Here is a 17,882-nt window from a genome sequence, read left to right on the forward strand (position 1 = left end):
TTATCGCGATTTTACGAAAAAAAAGTTTTGAAAAAGTTGGTCGTCATCGATCATGGCCATTCATGGTCACCCGCGACAGACACGGACGACGAAACAAAGAGAAACGCAAAAAGTAACTTAACAATTGAACATCTTGTTTTTTTACTTTTCATTTAAAAACTAACTTAACCATTTCCAATCTTGTTGAAAACAGCTTCTAGTGATACTTTGGACACTTTTCTATCATGATCACTACGATTTCAAGCCATTCCGTTCTTTTTATTTCTAATTTATAAATTAATGATTTTGCAAGAAACAATTTTATGTTATTAATGTCAATCCGAGTTTTTTTTACTAATATTTTTTTCAAAATATTCTACCTCTAATTTCCCTAAACATTATTTTACTGAAATTCAAGGTTCAAAAAATGCATTGGAGAATCCTTGATCTTTCGGACTAAAATCTCGATTTTGCAAAATGGATAGAGTTCAGTTTTTCACATATGGACAGTAATGTTTCTATTCGCCCCAGTTTGACGGAACTGCTGTTGTATGTTTTTTGAGCATAGATTTTTGAGAATTGTATACATCATGGAAAATTTATCAGTCAAATTGCGATCACCTAATTTGAACAAAGTTATTGAAGTAACACGATTATAAAACAAAATCCACCTGTAGCTTGCTGAACCGCGGTCAATGAACTCTACATCCAATCGAATTACAAATTCAGTCGTCTTATTTTGCACACATGTTTCTTCCAAGCAAACAGAGGCCCAACTGCCTACAGCCAGCATTGATTACCGTCCCCACCCCCGGCAGACAGTGCAGAACTCCAGAAATCGGGGACCCCACCGGCAGTGCAAACCATAGTCGGTACGCATGGTAACGGTCGCGCCATCACGAATCCAGACCCAGTTTGTGGCGGGAAAATGTGGGTCGGGACTTGCCTATTATTCGTCATCCGTCGGTCGTCTCTGCGGGGTTGAGAGAGCGCGGGACTGATTAATGGCCGCGAAGGATGTCATGAACAAAATTATGTCATCAAATTTAATGTTTAAAAAAACTTAATCTAGTAACCTGACAACATGATCATTTTTTGGCCTCCGTTTTGAAGTTTAGCGACTGTTTACAACATTTTGTCACGTTTTGACATGCAGAAATTTGCACAAACTGATGACGATTCGTTGCACCGGAAAGAACGACAGTGTACGGATGTTGCGTTTTTAGTTGTACAATTTTGTTTCGTCACAGGAATGGTAGGATTTAAATCAATATTTTAATCATTTTCATAACTTATTTTCGCACAGTTTGGCCTAGTGCTAGCATGCCTTCCCAGTACGGACATCTTTCGCACAATCTACGGCTACGACGATTGTGGCAACATCTGCGGCCGAAACAACATCCGTGCAATTGACCTGCCATGTTCGGTGAGATCAAACTAAAAAGGTGGTTAATTCTTTGAACTCACTCTCACTTTCCAGGGCGAAGACATGCGATACAAGCCGTACCTACTCCTCACCGTCACGGCCACTTCCCTGGAACCGCTGCGAAGTTGCGTCGCGGATTGTAACACCAGCGAGGGATAGTAAGTTGCGGTTCTTTCGGCGAGTTGCTGATTTTACAAATGGGATGTTTTTCAGCGAACTGATCTTCAACCGCTGCGTTCGATTCCAGTTGAGGGGACTCGGCCAGGTCCCACCGCCACAGGGTTACCTGGACGAACTGTGGCAAGACGTGGGCAATTTCTGGTTGGAACTGTTCGCCCTCTGCGTGATGGCACTGTTGGGATCGTTCGGGATGTTGGTTCTGCTGTGGTGTGCCACTCGCGTTGTAATACTGGCGATGGTGGCTTCCATTGTCGGAGTTTGCTTTTGCGGAACCGTTTGGCTGTGGTACACGTGGTACCACGCTGACGGAAGAAGCTCTAGCTCGCTGCTGTGGTACGCCGTCGGATCTACGATCGCCACTCTTATCGTGTTTCCGTTGATCACGTTTGTTTGGAAGAAGATCACAATGGTCGTACAGCTAATGGCCGAAGCTGGGGAAGCCATCCGGAGTATGCTGCTAATGTTGTGCATCCCGATTGCGGTTTGATGCGCTCTACCTTTGTTGAAACAAAAACACTTAACGTTGACTTCATTGCAGACCATCACAACCCTACTCGTGACGTTCTTCCTGGCTGCAATCTTTATCCTGGTCATCGAGAGCTCCGGACATGCCAAGCTGATCGACGGCTCTGTCACCTACGAGAAATCAACCTTAGTTCTAATCACCCGCTGGTACCACCTAATAACGCTAGCTTGGTTCCTGCAGTTCGTGTACGGCTGCCAGCACCTCGTCACGGCCGGCGCAACCACGCAGTGGTTCTTCACCCGGGACAAATCCACCCTCAAAGCCCCCGTCCCCCGAAGCTGGTTCGCGCTGATCCGCTACCATCTCGGTACGGTGGCACTTGGCTCGCTCCTGATGTCCTTCATCCAGCTGCTGCAGTGGCTGCAAAGAATCCTCCTTTACACCAGCGGCAAGTCCCAGAAGTTGCAACGCCTTGGCAACGCGTGCCTGTGCTGTGTCGGGTGCTGCCGAGGGCTGCTCGATCCGGTTTGCCGCAATGCGTACAGTTTGACCGCCATGCGAGGGTTGCCGCTTTGCGTGGCCGGGACGGAGGCGGTGCGGCTAATGCGCGTGAACGCTGCCAACGTGGTCGGTGTGATGCCGACCGAAAGTGTGGTTCTGCTGCTGGCGAAAGTTTTCGTGGTGGCGCTGGTTGGGTACACGGGGCTGGAGTTGGCGAACAGGAGGGCGGAGCTGTACCATCCTTACGTGATGGCCGGTGCAGCGTGTGCGCTTTGCTTCCTGATCGCGGACTGTTTTCTGCTGTTGTATGAGGTAAGCGGGTTCAGTGTTTATTAGAATGATCTGCAACTATTTCTACTAAGAATCTTCTTAACATCTGAAGAGTTTTTCAAACACACGATTATCCGAAGGCCTCCGAAAAATTTCACTTTGGATAATCGAAAAAAAAATGGAAGAATTCAAGTAGGGTAACCACTCAGTTCCCAATATAAAATTGCCGAAACTCAATTAATAGACATTTCTTATCTAAAGAATTATTTCAAATAAAAAAAAACTCTTTATAAAAAAGTCAATATCAACTCTTGAAAAATTTAAATGAATTCAGAAAATATCAAACTATTGAAATGTTTAAAAAAAACAAAAAAAAAAAATACCTAAAAATACTTGAAAAATTAACCACTCTAAAACCACTAAATAAATTTAATTCGTTGCAACTGGAAATGGCAAAATATTTAAGATAACTGAATTTATGCTTATTTTATTGAATTTCAAATCAGAATAAAAAAAGCTAGGAATTTGTTTATTTTTTTAATAGGATCCTTTTTTATTTTTGTAAATTCCCATCTGCTCCCAACGAGAAAGTTCTGGACTCATTGAATGAATTAATGAAAAAACTTCAAGCTCACGGCGGGGTCCTTAGGATTGGTAAGCAAAATGCTTTCCACTTAACCGTGGAGCATTGGTAGCTTGAGGAGGAATTAGACTGGTATAGTTGAATCCAAGAATCGGACAAAGAGTCAAATTGAATGCAAGTTGAACATCAGAACTCAAACAAGATTGCAAGCGCAGTTGAAATTGAATCTAAAAATACACGAAGAATTCGAACAACAATAGGGGGATAGCGTCGCTATTTTTAGACCACGTTTTCCACTTTTTCTCATCGAAACCGACTACCTTATCGACTTCATTTTGCTGGGCGAGATAGGACGCCGTCTATTTTTAGACGATGACTCAGCACTTTTCCACTCTTGCGCTTAAAAAAACCAGGTGGCAGCACGATGTAACGCCACGTCCCTATGCCAAAGGTCGTTACCACTCGCCTAGGATGGCTCCTCAGACCATTCACCTTCCCAAAAACCGTCCAACTCCAAGCGAAACTTACTTGTGGATACCGTGAAGATTTTCCCTTAATACTCTTGAAAAAGTGGAGCATCAACACTTCCCGTCTTCCAATTCCCTTTCCTTGTCCTGGTGCGCGGTGGAGATGGGAGCGGCCGGCAATGGACGGTTGCCATGGTGGTGAGAATCTGGTTCAGGTGGAATTGGTTCTATTTCCAATTATCGATTCCTAGGCAACTTGGGCTTTTTCCCGATTTTGGCAAATGTTGGCGAATTCCCGACTTGTTCCCGACATTCTCGATTTTTCCGACATGAGTTGCCACCCTGGGAAGAGAAGAAAACCTGCAATAATATTTGCACTGGCCTTATTAAAAATGTAAGAATTCAAATAAAAAAAAAAATAGAATAGAATAATATATAAATACACATATTTCAAGAAATTTAATACTTGGACCATTTCGAAGGTTATGTTGTAGGTATCTTTTTTTCTTCAGAAGATTTACTCGATTCTTTAAACCCCGCAAACTCTGTTCCCAACTTTGAATCAATCAGCTTTTAAAAGGTAGTCCACATCTCAGCTGTAGCTTCACACAAGTAATGCTTAAACAACGAAATAAATTATTAAAATATTTGAACGATTTTGAAAATTCTAAATATAAAAAAAAACATAATATTATTTATTTTTAAAACATTATATTAATTATTATATTAATTATTCCATAACTCAAACAAATCTGTTTTGAATTCATTTGAGAGATATCAACAACTTCAAAATTTTCAGATAAAGAAATATTTTTTTTCAAAAATTCTAAAAAAATTAAATAAAAAATCATAAATTAATAAATTTACTAAAAATTAAAAATACAGCTAAAAATAACATAATTATAAAATATCAAAACATTCAAAAATAAATACATATCTCGGGTCAATTTTTTTTTAAAAAGCCGTAAGAGCCACCGTGACCTCTGACACTAATGTTCGTTTTTCTCGAAAATGAAACAAAATTTAATTTATTTTAAGTATGGGGCACTTGAAGGACGTGTAGATGAACAATTTAGAGCATTTTTGATATTGGTTTTACGTAAGTACGTCGAATACCGATGCAAAAAGGGCTTTGTTTACCAATTACTCTTACGGCTTTTTGAAAACTAATCCGAGATATATATACAGTAGGTGTTCGGTAACTGGGCTGAGAACGTAGCCCATCAGTCACCAAATGTTTCTCTTTAACTGGGCTGAAAAAAATTACGAGGGGACCAACGATGCATAATATTTTCCAGATGAAATATAAAAATAAAAGTTACTCAAATTTATTTACAATGCTTGCTTTTCATATTTCTTTAATTGTAACTTGAAATTAAACAAAAATTTGAAAAAAGTTTTTTTATTTATTGAATATGATTTTTGCATCCATTAACCCATCGGTCATTTTTGTTTGGTTTGGTTTTTTGACGTTTGTCTGCTTTTTAACTGGATTACGGCCCAGTTGTCGAGCGCCCAGTTAAAAAGTAGCCCAGTTAAACAACGCCCAGTTACCGAACAACTACTGTATCTAAAAACCAGAAATTACAAAAAGGAAAAAAAATATTTCAGAAAAAATAAGAGAAGTTCAAGTAAAAAAAAATTAAAGATTAAAAAAAATATTTCAAAATTGAATTTAAAATCGACTTTTTATTTTTTTTAACTATGTATCACATGGTTTATGGATGGCCTCTTAGGGCTCGTGCATATTGAACGTCAAAAAGGTGAACACATATCCAGATTTTTAAGCAAAGATGGCGTTACGAATTGTACACGCCCGAATTGTCATGCCATGACACTTTTTACTGAGATGTAATGTTTTGTACATATGTATTTCTTAAACGGTGTTTTAAGGGATTTTAAAGAAGTGGTATTAATGTACGACTCGAGCAGAAAAAAAAATCATTTTGCAACACGATAAAAAACAGTTCGGAAGTAGCAGTTTATGCAACAAGTTGCAAAAAGAGGATTTTTTCAGCACGAATCGTACATTTATCCTGTACGAGTGCTGAAAAAAACCAAGTTTTGCAACGAGTTCCAAACAAATTTTTTTGCATTTCAGAAAAACACCAATTGAGTGAAATTATAAGTCAAATGTTTATGTTTTTTAAAATAAATCGTTTCAATCAAAAAAATGTTGAAAAGTATTACTTTTTGCAATTCCGTCGTGAAACTACTTACTTTTCCTGTCATTCTTGAACGACGAAATAGCCTACTTTTCTGTACCAAAAATAACAGAATCGAATAGCAACACTTTTCAAAATAAATGCTGAAAAGTTCTACTTTTCAGCACTCAAATGGGCCTGAAAAGTTGAACTTTTCAGCACTTGTTTCGAAATTTAACACTTTTCAACATTTTTTTATTTAAACAATTTATTGACAAAATACATGAAAATTTTACATAAAATTTCACTCAGTGTGTGTTTTTTGAAATTGCAAAAAATGTTGTATGGAACTCGTTGCAAAACTTGATTTTTCAGCACTCGAAGTATCTATCCAACTCGGTGAACCTCGTTGATAAAAGTACGGAAAAAAACGGAATCGACGTAACACCTTATAATGTGGCCCTCTTAAACCTTGCGGTTTCGTCAACGGATCCACAGGCGTGTATCGTTCTTTTCGGGACAAGACTCAGCCTCCCGGGTCTACTAAGTGTGAAGGTATGGGCACGGGGAGAGGGCACCGAATAAATGTACGACTCGTGCTGAAAAAATCCTCTAACGAGGTTCACCGAGTTAGATAAATACGACGAGTGATGAAAAATCAAGTTTTGCAACGAGTTCCATACAACATTTTTTGCAATTCCGAAAACCACCCTTTGGACAGAATTATGGGACAAATGTCCATGCATTGAGTCAATGAATCGTTCAAATCAAAAGAAATGTTGAAAAGTATAACTTTTCCTCAGAAGTGCTGAAAAGTTCAACTTTTCAGCACCCATTTCAGTGCTGAAAAGTAGAATTTTTCAGCATTTATTTTGAAAAGTGTTATTATTCGATTCTGTTATTTTTGGTACAGAAAAGTAGGCTTAATTGCAAAAAGCACTATTATGAGTTCTGAAACGTTAAACTTTGCATTAATCTTTTATCTAGGATTTAAAAGTTTAAAAATTAAAACAGATATTGCTCAGAAATTTACACTCCAATGTTTCGCAGGTGACGACCGACACGATATTCCTGTGCATCTGCAAGGACTCCGAGGTGAACGACGGCACCAGCAGCCGACCGTACTACATGTCCGCTCGCCTAGAGAGCTTCGTCCAGCGGGGACAACCAGACAAAATGGATGCCGAGCAACCAAGCGGCTCGCCCCGTTAGGAGGGATGTTTCGAAGAGTTTTGGAAAAAGGAAAAAAGCCCATTTAATTTTGATTATTTTTAACAGGTTAATAATTTATCTCTCTTTTGAATAAGTGGTTGGTTTTTTTCTTCTTACTTTTCGTGGCTTCTTTGTTTTGTTTTTCACTTTTCACGCCTCTGTGTTTGTCTTAACCATTTTGTAACACAAGTTGCCTTTGTTTTGCATTGTTTCCTCAGTTTTGCTTCCAATTCGAGTTTACCTTCGTGACCCTGGCTCTGTGTGGGATCTACAGAAGGTGGGTTTTGTTTTAATTCGCCTGTGCTGCTTTGCTTTGCTTTGCTTGTTTGTATTTTACCTAAACATTATTCGACATTTTCTATTGCGAATGTGATCATTACTGTGTGTGTGTTTTGTTGCTGTGTAAACTCTAACACCTACACGCGTGCGCGTGCTCTGCTGGCGCTACTTTCTATTGATACTGAGATTTGTTTCTTTGCTAGTTTGCTGATTTTGGCGTGAGCGTGTGTCTGTGTTTCTGTTTGTTAGTGTGTGTGTGTGTGTGTGTGAGTGTTGTTGCATAACAATCAACGACATTGGAACGTGCGTGCGTGTGTTCAAGATAGATCCTCCTTGGTGTGTGTGTTTGTTTGTGATTGGTTTGTTGGTGGTATTGGCTGGTCTAACTGCTTCAGTTTGCTTTTCTCATTTTTCCCTTTTGTATTTGTTTAGTGTTAGCCTAATCACTACCCAATTAAAACATCAATCATCGTACTCTAGAGCTATGTTTTATGTATATCTCTGTTCCTTCTTGTTTTTTTTTTTGTTTCCACAATCAGTTCATGGTTTCAGTGGCGCATGAGCTTGCTTCAAGTGTCTCCAGAGTTCCAGCGGTGTAAATTTGCGGTGTTTTTTGTTTAGTTGCTGTTAGTAGCTTGTAGAATAGAATAGGACAGAGTCGGATATCAGTTTTAGATAGATAGTGCTGTGTTGAGTAGAGAGCGAGTAAGAGATTTTTATTTGTAACTTTTTGCTGTGTATTTTTGTTTAAATTGGTATCCTTCTAGCTTCCTGCGAGCACAACTGGGTACCGCTTAACCTGCGTGTGTTGATTTTTCGCAAAAAAAAAAAAAAAAAATAGGAAGTCATCGCCCGGCAAACGTACGTACGTGCTTGCTAAGCTGGTCCGGTAGAAGCGTTCGTTTTTGTATTTTTTAATTTTTTTTTGTTGATTCAAATCTCGTATAAACAGGTTCTGTGTTACACATAAGTAGTGCTGTGCTGTGCTGTGTGTGTTTGTGTTCGTTTCCGTCTAAAAGTAGTACAATTTCACTAGCTTGTTTGGTTGTTTTTGTTTGTTTTGTTTTAATTCTAAGTTTGTTTTAATTTTCTACCGTGACAAATTCTTATCAATGTGTGTAAATTCATCTTAAAAAGTAAAATGCGCGAAATATAAAGTCAAACATTGAACTAATGATTTCTGCTTTATTTCCCTCACTGTCGATATATAAATATATTACTTTTTTCTGCACAAGTCCAGCTTGCATTCTTTCAGTTTTTATTTAGTTTATTCATCTTCATACCACTTACTCGGTTACAATTATTTTCAGACTACTGCTAAGTGTCAATCTTTTTCATCGTGAATCCGTCTTCCACCGAGAGAATACACGAACTTTTTTATTCAAACATTCAGTCGTCATACACACACACACACGCACGCAAGGAGCGATTTTGCAAAGATGTTTGCTGAACATTATTTTTGTTGTTTTCTGCTAAATTGCTTTGAAAATTAGGTACGATGTGCATTTGTGAACATGAGCAATTCTGTGAGACTTTGAAAAGTGAAAATTGTGGTATTTTTCGTTGGGTTGAAACTGAGAATAAGGATTTTTTCTATGACCAAAGAAGCAAATTTCATTGTTAGTTCGTTCAGTTTCTTTGTAAAAATTTGACAGTTGTCCATTAAAAAATCTAAATTTAAAAAATGTATCTAGTGATACCAAGAACGAGTTTTCTAGGCATTCTAATTTCTCTGGAAAATTTGTAGGCAGGTATTATAATTTTAAGTGCTTTGTTTTATCAAATTTTAAATTTTAGAGGGCAAATAACCCTTCTTGCTTAAATTCCCATCAAGACGGGTTTTGATCTTATAATTCTGTCAAAAATCAATATTCAAACCAAATTTGATTTTTTTAAGCATTTGAAGGGATAAGAATGCAAAAGTATTTGAAAAATAGAGATAAATTAATGATAACTGAAGTATTTAAATAATAGAGAAACTGAAATTACAAGACTGCCGTTGTTTCAAAATTTCCTCAAAAAAAGTTTTAAAAATGCAATATACTAGTAGTTGTTTTGAATCATCAAAAAATTCAAGGCTTTAATTTTTTTTGCCGGAACTGTTTTTCGGAAGTTCTACAAAATAAAAAAAAATTGTTAAATAGTGCTTGAAAACGATTATCAAAGCAGGAATATATAATACAAAAACTAAACAAGATCGAAACATTTAAAAACAATAAATGAATAAAGAAAAACGTAAAACAAAAGAAGCAAAAATTTAGCAAAATAAAAGTTGCTCAAAATGATCTTCTGATCACGGGAAAAGAAAACATTTAAAAAAAAATCGCACCAGGTTCCCGACGAACACGCACTGCCCTACATCTCACCCTTGCTCTGAGTCAGTACGAGCAACACGCTAGAACACGCTTTGAGTGTTCGTACCAGGCATGCACACCTTCTTTTCCGGTTACGCATCTTAAATGCTGGGTTTGATGTAAGTATAAGTGTGCCTATAAACTTTCATTCAAGCAAAAATGTATTATTTGTGGTTCGGATTCAAAGTAAAATCAATAAAAAATACAATAAAAAATATATAAATTGAAATTACAAGATATGATGTCAACATTTGTCTGAGAAAACTGTTTTAAAATGCATTTACACCTGCTCAGCTGTTTTGCAATCATTTCACGAAAATTGATTTTAAACGCAGTAAAATGCAGTTCCAATTGCTTTGAGACTTGTTTGAATTGTTGAATTGTTAGACTTCAAATTCCATTAAAATTTGTAAGTTTTTTGAGAAAAAAAGGTTTGCCTCCTGATTTTTCGGACCGATTTTGAAGGTGCCCCAACATTAACTTTGAAAAATATTTTCAACAGCCTAATCAATAACTTAAAAATTTCACAAAATTTTAAAAGATTCTGAGTAAGGCTAATGCATTTTTTTCAAGTTTTTGTCCACTTCCTTCAACGTTTCCTCATAAAATCACAAAATCACCCTGATGACGGTACCGTTTATTTTTACATATTTAATCATTTTATTTTTGGCAATTCAAAAATTTACAATTTTAAGAAAGCAGATCGGAAAAAATCACAAAAGATAAGGAAAAAAAAATTATAACTTGATTAATATTTTGCAATTTTTTGACAAAATAATAAATAAAGCATTTTGTTAAACTTTTTTTTCACAATTTTGAACGTTGGACTTGAAATATAAAAAAAAAAACAAATTCGACAAATTCTTTAACATTTCGAGCCAAACATTTCATTAGGGCACAAAACCAAAAACCGCGATTCGAGAAAATCAAAAAGTGGACAACTTGTTTCAATTCCTGTTTAAAAAAAATGAAGCTTGACTGATGGTATTTTTTTTACTGATGATACGATAAAACACATCTGGAGTTTTTTTTTAAAAGGTCCAATAAACCAAATTTCCAGTTTTTGCTTTTTGGGTGTTTTTGAAACCGCCTTAAGTCAGGGGTATTAAAAAAACACCCAAAAAGTAAAAAAATAAAATTTGGTTGATTGGACCTTTTCAAAAAAACTCCAGACATCATTATCCTCAACTCTGCTTGAATGCTTCTTAATTTTTGTTGATTTTCGCAATAAAACTCATAATTTAAAAAAAATCGTTATTGGGCCCTTTTAACTTTCCAACTGTTGTTCATAATGGGCCCTTTCTAAATGCAATTTCGAAGATTGTTGTTTTGAATGATGTTTACGGGCCCTTTTGTTTAGCTAGAAATAATGAGGAATTCAGTAGAAATTTCGATTATTGGTGAAGTTTTGTGATTGAATAGTGTAGATAAGGTATGTGAAACATGGTATGTGATAAGGTATGGGACCGTATTAAATATTGTTTTTTGACGAAGTTTTTCTCTGCAGAAATCCTGTGTTTAGTGAATTAGTGTTAAGAATGTATGAAAAGTTCACTTTATAACACAAAAAGTTCCTCAAGTACGAGAACCTATCGAAAAATAAAAGGGCACATTTGAACTTTTCTTTTGGTTTGCAGTGAACATGGTTATGTGCCCTTTTGTGTTTTTGATTTTTCAATAGGAAATTGTTTGTTATCAATCTGATTCTTGGAGGGCATGTAGGGAGTGTACTAATGAATGGAATAGTGGAATAATCCCGAATGTTTACGTTTTGGTTTTGTGCCCTAATCAAATGTTTGGCTCGATTCTTCTTCCTCTCGAATTCAACCAGAACCGAGGGTAAAACAAAATGTCTTAGCTTTATCATGGAACACGCAAATAGAAAACAAAAGTTGGAACTGTTTCAAGCTAGTTTTTAATGAGAAAAACATTTTAACCATAAAAAATACAAGGGTTAAAATTTTTTAAAATACATAATGCACTTTTATCACGGACGAACGGACATGACACCAGGAACAAATTTTCTTCAAATTTCTGAAGCAAACTATCACTAGCACCATCTACATTCAAGTTGTCGAAGTAGCATCGAGCGATTACACATGATTTCTCAAAATGTCTTATGAAATAATTAATTAAAATATTCAGCATTTGTATGGTACTAGAAACAGTTTATTGGCATTAAGTTTGTCTTTAAGACTCTAGGTAATTCATCTTTTTTACTAGAATTTCCGAAAAATTAATAAAAATTGTATTTTTAATGTAAATTTCATACGACCATTTCAAAAAGTGCCCATGAATTTGCAACATCAGCTGGCTTTGTTTACGTTTGAAACCACGTGGCGCGTTGATTTTGACACAAGCGATCTCGCTTGCGCAGGTTTGCGCCAAGAAGAAGTAAAAGAAAACCGGCTTCACTTTTGGAAGCCCCGTGTCATGTCCGTTCGTCCGTGCTTTTATCAAATATTCCACAAGTACTTTTAGATTTTTAATTTAAAAAAAATCAACAATTTTGAATGTTAGCAGGATGAAAAAAAGCGCCTTCAGAAAAGTTGTAGGGGCCGTATACAGGATGAAAATAACTTGTTTGGTTTTAGAAGAAAAAAAAAATATTCCGGAGCAACATGGCTCTTACGGCCTTTCATCGAAGGCGTTTAAATGGGACGAAAGACCGTAAGAGCAATTTCGTAGCGCCCCTTTCAAATGTTGCTTCAGATATAATTCTTCGAGAATTGCTCACATCTAAACGAAATTGAAAATAAGTTGAGTGATTTCCAAGTTGAATTTAAATTTTTTTAAATTGCTGGATAAGAAAATTCAAAAATTTCGTTAAAAAAACACTTTCAACATAAAAAAGGGAAAGCAGTTTTTGAAGTCTGAAAATAAACGAAACAAATTTTATGATGATAAAATTACTATTAAATGTTGTGCTGGCTTATTTTGAAATAAAACAGAATACATACAAAAAAGCCTGAAAAATGTGTTTTGGGTATTTTTTGCTATATTAAAGAAAAATTATAATAATTTACAAAACGCATAACGAAAATTTGGATCTACTTTTTTATTAAAAACCGTTCACCAACTGGAAACGCTCAACCATATTTGATATGCGAAATCCCGATGGAGACGCATGACATTAGCGTAACAATACATCATGCGTCTCCACCAAAACTGAAATTTAAACTTTTGATGCGTGCTTTTAGTCGTTTGAATAAAAGCTTTCTATTTTATGCTCCCATGATTGATAGTAACTATTTTTCTTGTTTGTCAGCAAACTTCACTTTAGTCAATCTTCACACCCCGCACACACACACGCCTTGTTTTGCTTTGTTTTTTTTTTCCACCTAGAATTTACAACACTCACACTTATGAGATTGCGTGCGAATAGAGGAAAACAAACAAACAATACAAAAAGGCTTAAAAATGAGCTAATCTTGGCAACGTGTTCTTTCTCTTTAAAAACAAAACATCAAATGGGTTACGTTTCGAAAACGGCCACCTCCTCTCGCAGTCGCAATTCAAAAACCTGTGCACAGCACATACAAAGTATTATATTGTTTTTTTTTATCGGTTTGCGGTCAAATGATTTGCTTCACTGTTGTGTGGTGTGTGAGTGAGTGTTACTTTTGTTTAAATGTCTAACTCTCTCTTTTCAAAAAACGGTGTCATTAGTGGTAGAAATTTAAATATACACGTGTCTTTGCTTAATCCTCCTACACACATCTTTGTGAAAGAAAACGAATACTTGTATTTTGTTGTCGTCTCAATCAACAGTTGCTTGCTATTCGAGAGAAAATACGTGAAACTGTAAAATCAAACCAACGTAAAACCTAAGCTCATCTAGTTATTGCACGTAGATTGCCCCTTGCCGTTCCGAGCGCGCCGAGCTGATTCCCCCCGATTGGTGCAGTACCAAACTGCCTTTTTGTGTTGTGGACGGATCCAATCGTCCCCGGAGGCTGGAAATGTCTCTGCGAGAGTGTGCGCGCGCGCGCGACTCGTCGGGACCGTAAACTAATACATACATACATACACTTACGTAAGGAACATTCAGTCTAGATTTAAATCTAAAGGACAAAAAAAAACACAAATCTAGAGGTAAGCGGGCTGCGGGCGCGGCGGCAACGTCCCATTCCGTCGCATTCCCTACTACGCAGTTTTGATTGGCACAGACGCGGCGGCACCGGTTCCGGCGGCCAGCAGCCCACACGGACTGGCGCCCGCCGGCAGGTGATGGTGGTGTTGGTGTTGCTGTTGATGGTCCACAGGAGAAACACTGCCGTTGGTCATGGCCGCCGTCGCAGCTCCCGGTGGCAGCGTGATGAAACTGTTCCCGTTGTGGTTGATGTCGCCGTCGCTGCCCAGAAGCCGCGACCCGCTCAGACAGTTTTTGATGAAGCGGTTCTTCTCGTTGAAGATGGTCGAGTGGCGGGCGTTGGTGCCGCCGCGGGTGGTGCCACCCGCTCCGGAACCGCCGTTGGGATTCACGTTGACTTTGTCCCGTACGATCGAACCGCAGGACTGCGCTTTGTAGAGCCGACCCCGCTGGAACAGCCCCGACAGCGGAACGTAAAATTTCTTGTGGACCTGCGGGGAAGGAGTTGGATTAGAATTTTGAGCTTCTCCGCTTCCACCTAATTAAAAAAATATACCCAAAAAAAAAATTTAAACTTTACAATTCTCGATTTAGGAATCCTGAAATTCCATAAATCAAATTTGTAAAGACAAAGATAAAGATCCAAGTTCTGAAATTCTTCAATTTTCTATATTTTTTTTTGCAAACATCACAGTTTTGAATTCTTAAATTCCTAAAGTCTTAAATTCATAAATTCTTAAATTCTTACAATTCTTAAATTCTTAAAATCTTAAATTCTAAAATTCTAAAATTTCTAAAATTCTAAAAATTCTAGAATTCTTAAATTCTAGAATTCTTAAATTCTTAAATTCCTAAATTCTTAAATTCCTAAATTCTTAAATTCCTAAATTCTTAAATTCTTAAATCCTTAAATTCTTAAATTCTTAAATTCATAAATTCTTAAATTCTTGAATTCTTAAATTTTTAAATTTTTAAATTCTTAAATTCGTAAATTCTTAAATTCTTAAATTCTTAAATTCTTAAATTCTTAAATTCTTAAATTCTTAAATTCTTAAATTCTTAAATTCTTAAATTCTTAAATTCTTAAATTCTTAAATTCTTAAATTCCTAAATTCCTAAATTCCTTAATTCTTAAAATCTTAAATTCTTAAATTCTTAAATTCTTAAATGCTTAAATTCTTCAATTCTTCAATTCTTAAATTCTTGAATTCTTGAATTCTTCAATTCTAAATTTTAATTTTTTTTATTTTAAATTTTCAAATTTGTAAATTTCTGAATTTTAAAATTTTAAAATTTAATATTTTAAAATTCTTAAATTCCTAAATTTTTAAATTTCGAAATTTTTTAATTTCAAAATTTCTAAAATTCCTAAAAATTTGAAAAATTCCTTAATTTTAGAATTTCTACAAATTCTTTTTTTTTAATTCTACAAATTCTAAAAGTTCAAAACACAATATAAATTATAAAAATACTAAATGTTCATGAATTCTAAAGCTTTCCAAATGTTTTATTAAGAAATTTTATTTTTTTTATGTTTAAATTCTGCCGCCATGATTGATTTAAAAGTATGATAAAGATACAGCATATCCGGCTAATTTTTTTTTTAAATTTCGTTATTTCAATTGTCCGGATTATGTTTTATTGTTTATTGTTTATTTTTTTAATTTTTTTTTAATTTTTTTTTATTTATTTTTTTTTATTTTTTTTATTTTTTTTTTTTGGGAGGGTGATCCAGCCGCACATCGTTGATGTTGAAACCTCTAAACTGGGCCCTCGTCCTGTCACGTCCGTCAGTAGTCTTGTCGTACATTACAACTAGAATCAGATCTGCCAATGAATTAGTACACTTCGACCAAATAAACACTGACGCTGTATGGATCTGACTCTAGAATAAATGCACAGTTGTGTGTTATTCATAAGTCCAAAATGTTCAATTATTCATATAAGTCCAAATATTCATTTGCGGATAACTACCTAACTTGAATTGAATACAAGATTTAAAGCAACCTATCCGAAAGCTACTCTTATCTCAAATCCCCGACATTTTAATTATTAACAAAAAAAAAAAAAAAAACGTTGCTTTTAAAACCTGTCTGGCTTCTTTAAAAAAAAAAAGTTCAAGGTGGTATGTCAGAGACATAACCGAAAGACATAGGACCAAACAATTTGAATGAGTTTTTGGATTGCTAGTGAAATCTGGAATAAGATTATTTTATTTTGTTTCATAGATTTGTCGACAAAATTGTCATAAATGTTCTCCCAAGGTGAACCTGCTTTGAGATCACTGGCCACTTCAGGTTGTGGCCACTACTGTCGAAATGGCCATTTTCATGTTCAGTATCAAAAACCATGAATTTCGATATCCATATCGCCAAAACTCGTATGGTTCTGTAAATGTCCCCCCAGGCACCGGGGGAACCTGCTTCGAGGGCACCGGCCACTCCAGGTTTTTTCCACCACTGTCGAATTGGCCATTTTTCATGAAAACCGCCGCATCATAGCGACTTCCACCGGTCCGTTTCGCTCGAATTTCCTCCTTCTGCTGCTGCTGATTCTTCCTTCTGGTTGCTGGTCCTCTTCTTCTATTGGCTGCTGCTGCTGCTGCTCCGCGCCGGCCCGACGTGCACAGTTGGAGTGCTCGTTCCAAAGTGACTTGCTTTTGCGAAATTTCCTGCTTAAATAGCGGCACAGCCGGAGAACGGCACACAAGGGGCGCGGCCTCGAATGCATACGCTCGCTCTGATTGGTCATCTGTCCGATTTGTACTGAAAAATTACTCATTTTGATTGCATGTTTTAAGTGCTTTAACTACACGCAGAAAAATGTTTTGTAGAATCAGCCTGTACGAGGTTTGTTTCAACAAAAATTTTGTTGAATATAATCAACGCCGATTTTGCGTTGAAACAAACCTTGATTTTCTCAATTCCACAAAAATCATTTGTTGTTTTGAAAAAGTTGCTTTGACGTTTAGCGTTGATTCAACAAAAATCTAGATTTTCAAATCAACAAAATGTTTTGTTGATTCAAATATGCCTTATTTTTCTGCGTGTATGTTTAGTCAAACTATCTATGTAATTAAACGATAGCTGAAGTCTTTCTCTTTCGATTGGTGGTCCAACCGTCTGGATTGATTCACAGGGAAAAAAGATATAAGCGTTCAAAATGTCCCCTTTTTTAACGCTTAAAAGTGACGCTTTGGATCGAATTTCTGAACTGGCCCCCCAATATAGTAAGTAGAGACATAGTCCTATGTCAAAAACAAAAAAAAAATAACAGTTGATATTTTACAAGTCGTGAATTGAAAAAGAGACGACCATTTGTTCTTCAGAATTCCAGTAGATCCTCGATTCGCAACAATGGTCGATACAATCATAATCCGACAACCGTTAGTTCAACAGATCAACGAATTTAGTCCGATATCATTTCACTATTGATTGATCGAGACTCTATGAAAATTTTGACAAATTAGAATGGTTTGTATGCTACTTGAATGAAAATCACCGATTCTGATAGAATTACTAAATTCACTGTTACTAATTTTGTCCCTAAATAACTAAAGGCAAAGTATAAAAAGTTGATATTTATAGTTAAAATCCTAAATTCTACAATCACTATTTTTTTAAACCCGCATCTTAACCTGACACCCACATTAAGATAGGGAAAAATCACATATGTAGCGGTTCATTGTACAAATGTGATATTTCCACTATCAGAGAACCTCCTTGTCTCGATGACAGCTTACCGGCCATCGATTAAGCCCTGAGACTACGCCAAAGTGGGTTCTCGCAGCATGAAGTGGTGTCCATGTGTAAAAATGGAAGCTTCAGCAATATACTGAACACTTCGATTTTAATTCCACATCGAATCAAATCATACTCTTTGCCAAACAAGCATCAAACCTATGACACTCATTATGACAAAGCCCAGG

The 17,882-nt window shown here is 36.2% G+C and overlaps 2 protein-coding genes across 6 annotated transcripts in view; one reads left to right on the forward strand and one right to left on the reverse strand.

Moving 5' to 3' along the window:
• Window positions 1–623: 623 nt before the first annotated feature.
• LOC6035023 (choline transporter-like protein 1) lies at window positions 624–9,075 on the forward strand. 2 transcript variants are annotated; one of them, XM_038264379.1, is made up of 6 exons: window positions 624–1,234; window positions 1,286–1,405; window positions 1,460–1,563; window positions 1,619–2,066; window positions 2,124–2,864; window positions 7,067–9,075. In XM_038264379.1, the coding sequence occupies exons 1-6, from the start codon at window positions 1,130–1,132 to the stop codon at window positions 7,226–7,228; spliced, it is 1,680 nt and encodes a 559-aa protein (XP_038120307.1). In that variant the 5' UTR covers window positions 624–1,129; the 3' UTR covers window positions 7,229–9,075. The 2 variants fall into 2 exon arrangements, with proteins under 2 accessions (XP_038120307.1, XP_038120308.1); XM_038264380.1 differs by having other exon boundaries at window positions 624–1,184.
• Window positions 9,076–12,014: 2,939 nt separating this feature from the next.
• LOC6035022 (SNF-related serine/threonine-protein kinase) overlaps window positions 12,015–17,882 on the reverse strand; it is an 83,924-nt gene continuing 78,056 nt past the window's right edge. For all 4 annotated transcript variants that reach the window (XM_038259597.1, XM_038259596.1, XM_038259595.1 and 1 more), the window contains one exon: window positions 12,015–14,445. In XM_038259597.1, the coding sequence (XP_038115525.1) occupies window positions 14,008–14,445 (438 nt within the window). In that variant the 3' untranslated portion in view covers window positions 12,015–14,007. The remainder of the gene's footprint in view (window positions 14,446–17,882) is intronic.

Source organism: Culex quinquefasciatus, chromosome 3 (assembly GCF_015732765.1).
Source record: "Culex quinquefasciatus strain JHB chromosome 3, VPISU_Cqui_1.0_pri_paternal, whole genome shotgun sequence".
Taxonomy (NCBI): Eukaryota; Metazoa; Arthropoda; class Insecta; order Diptera; family Culicidae; genus Culex; species Culex quinquefasciatus.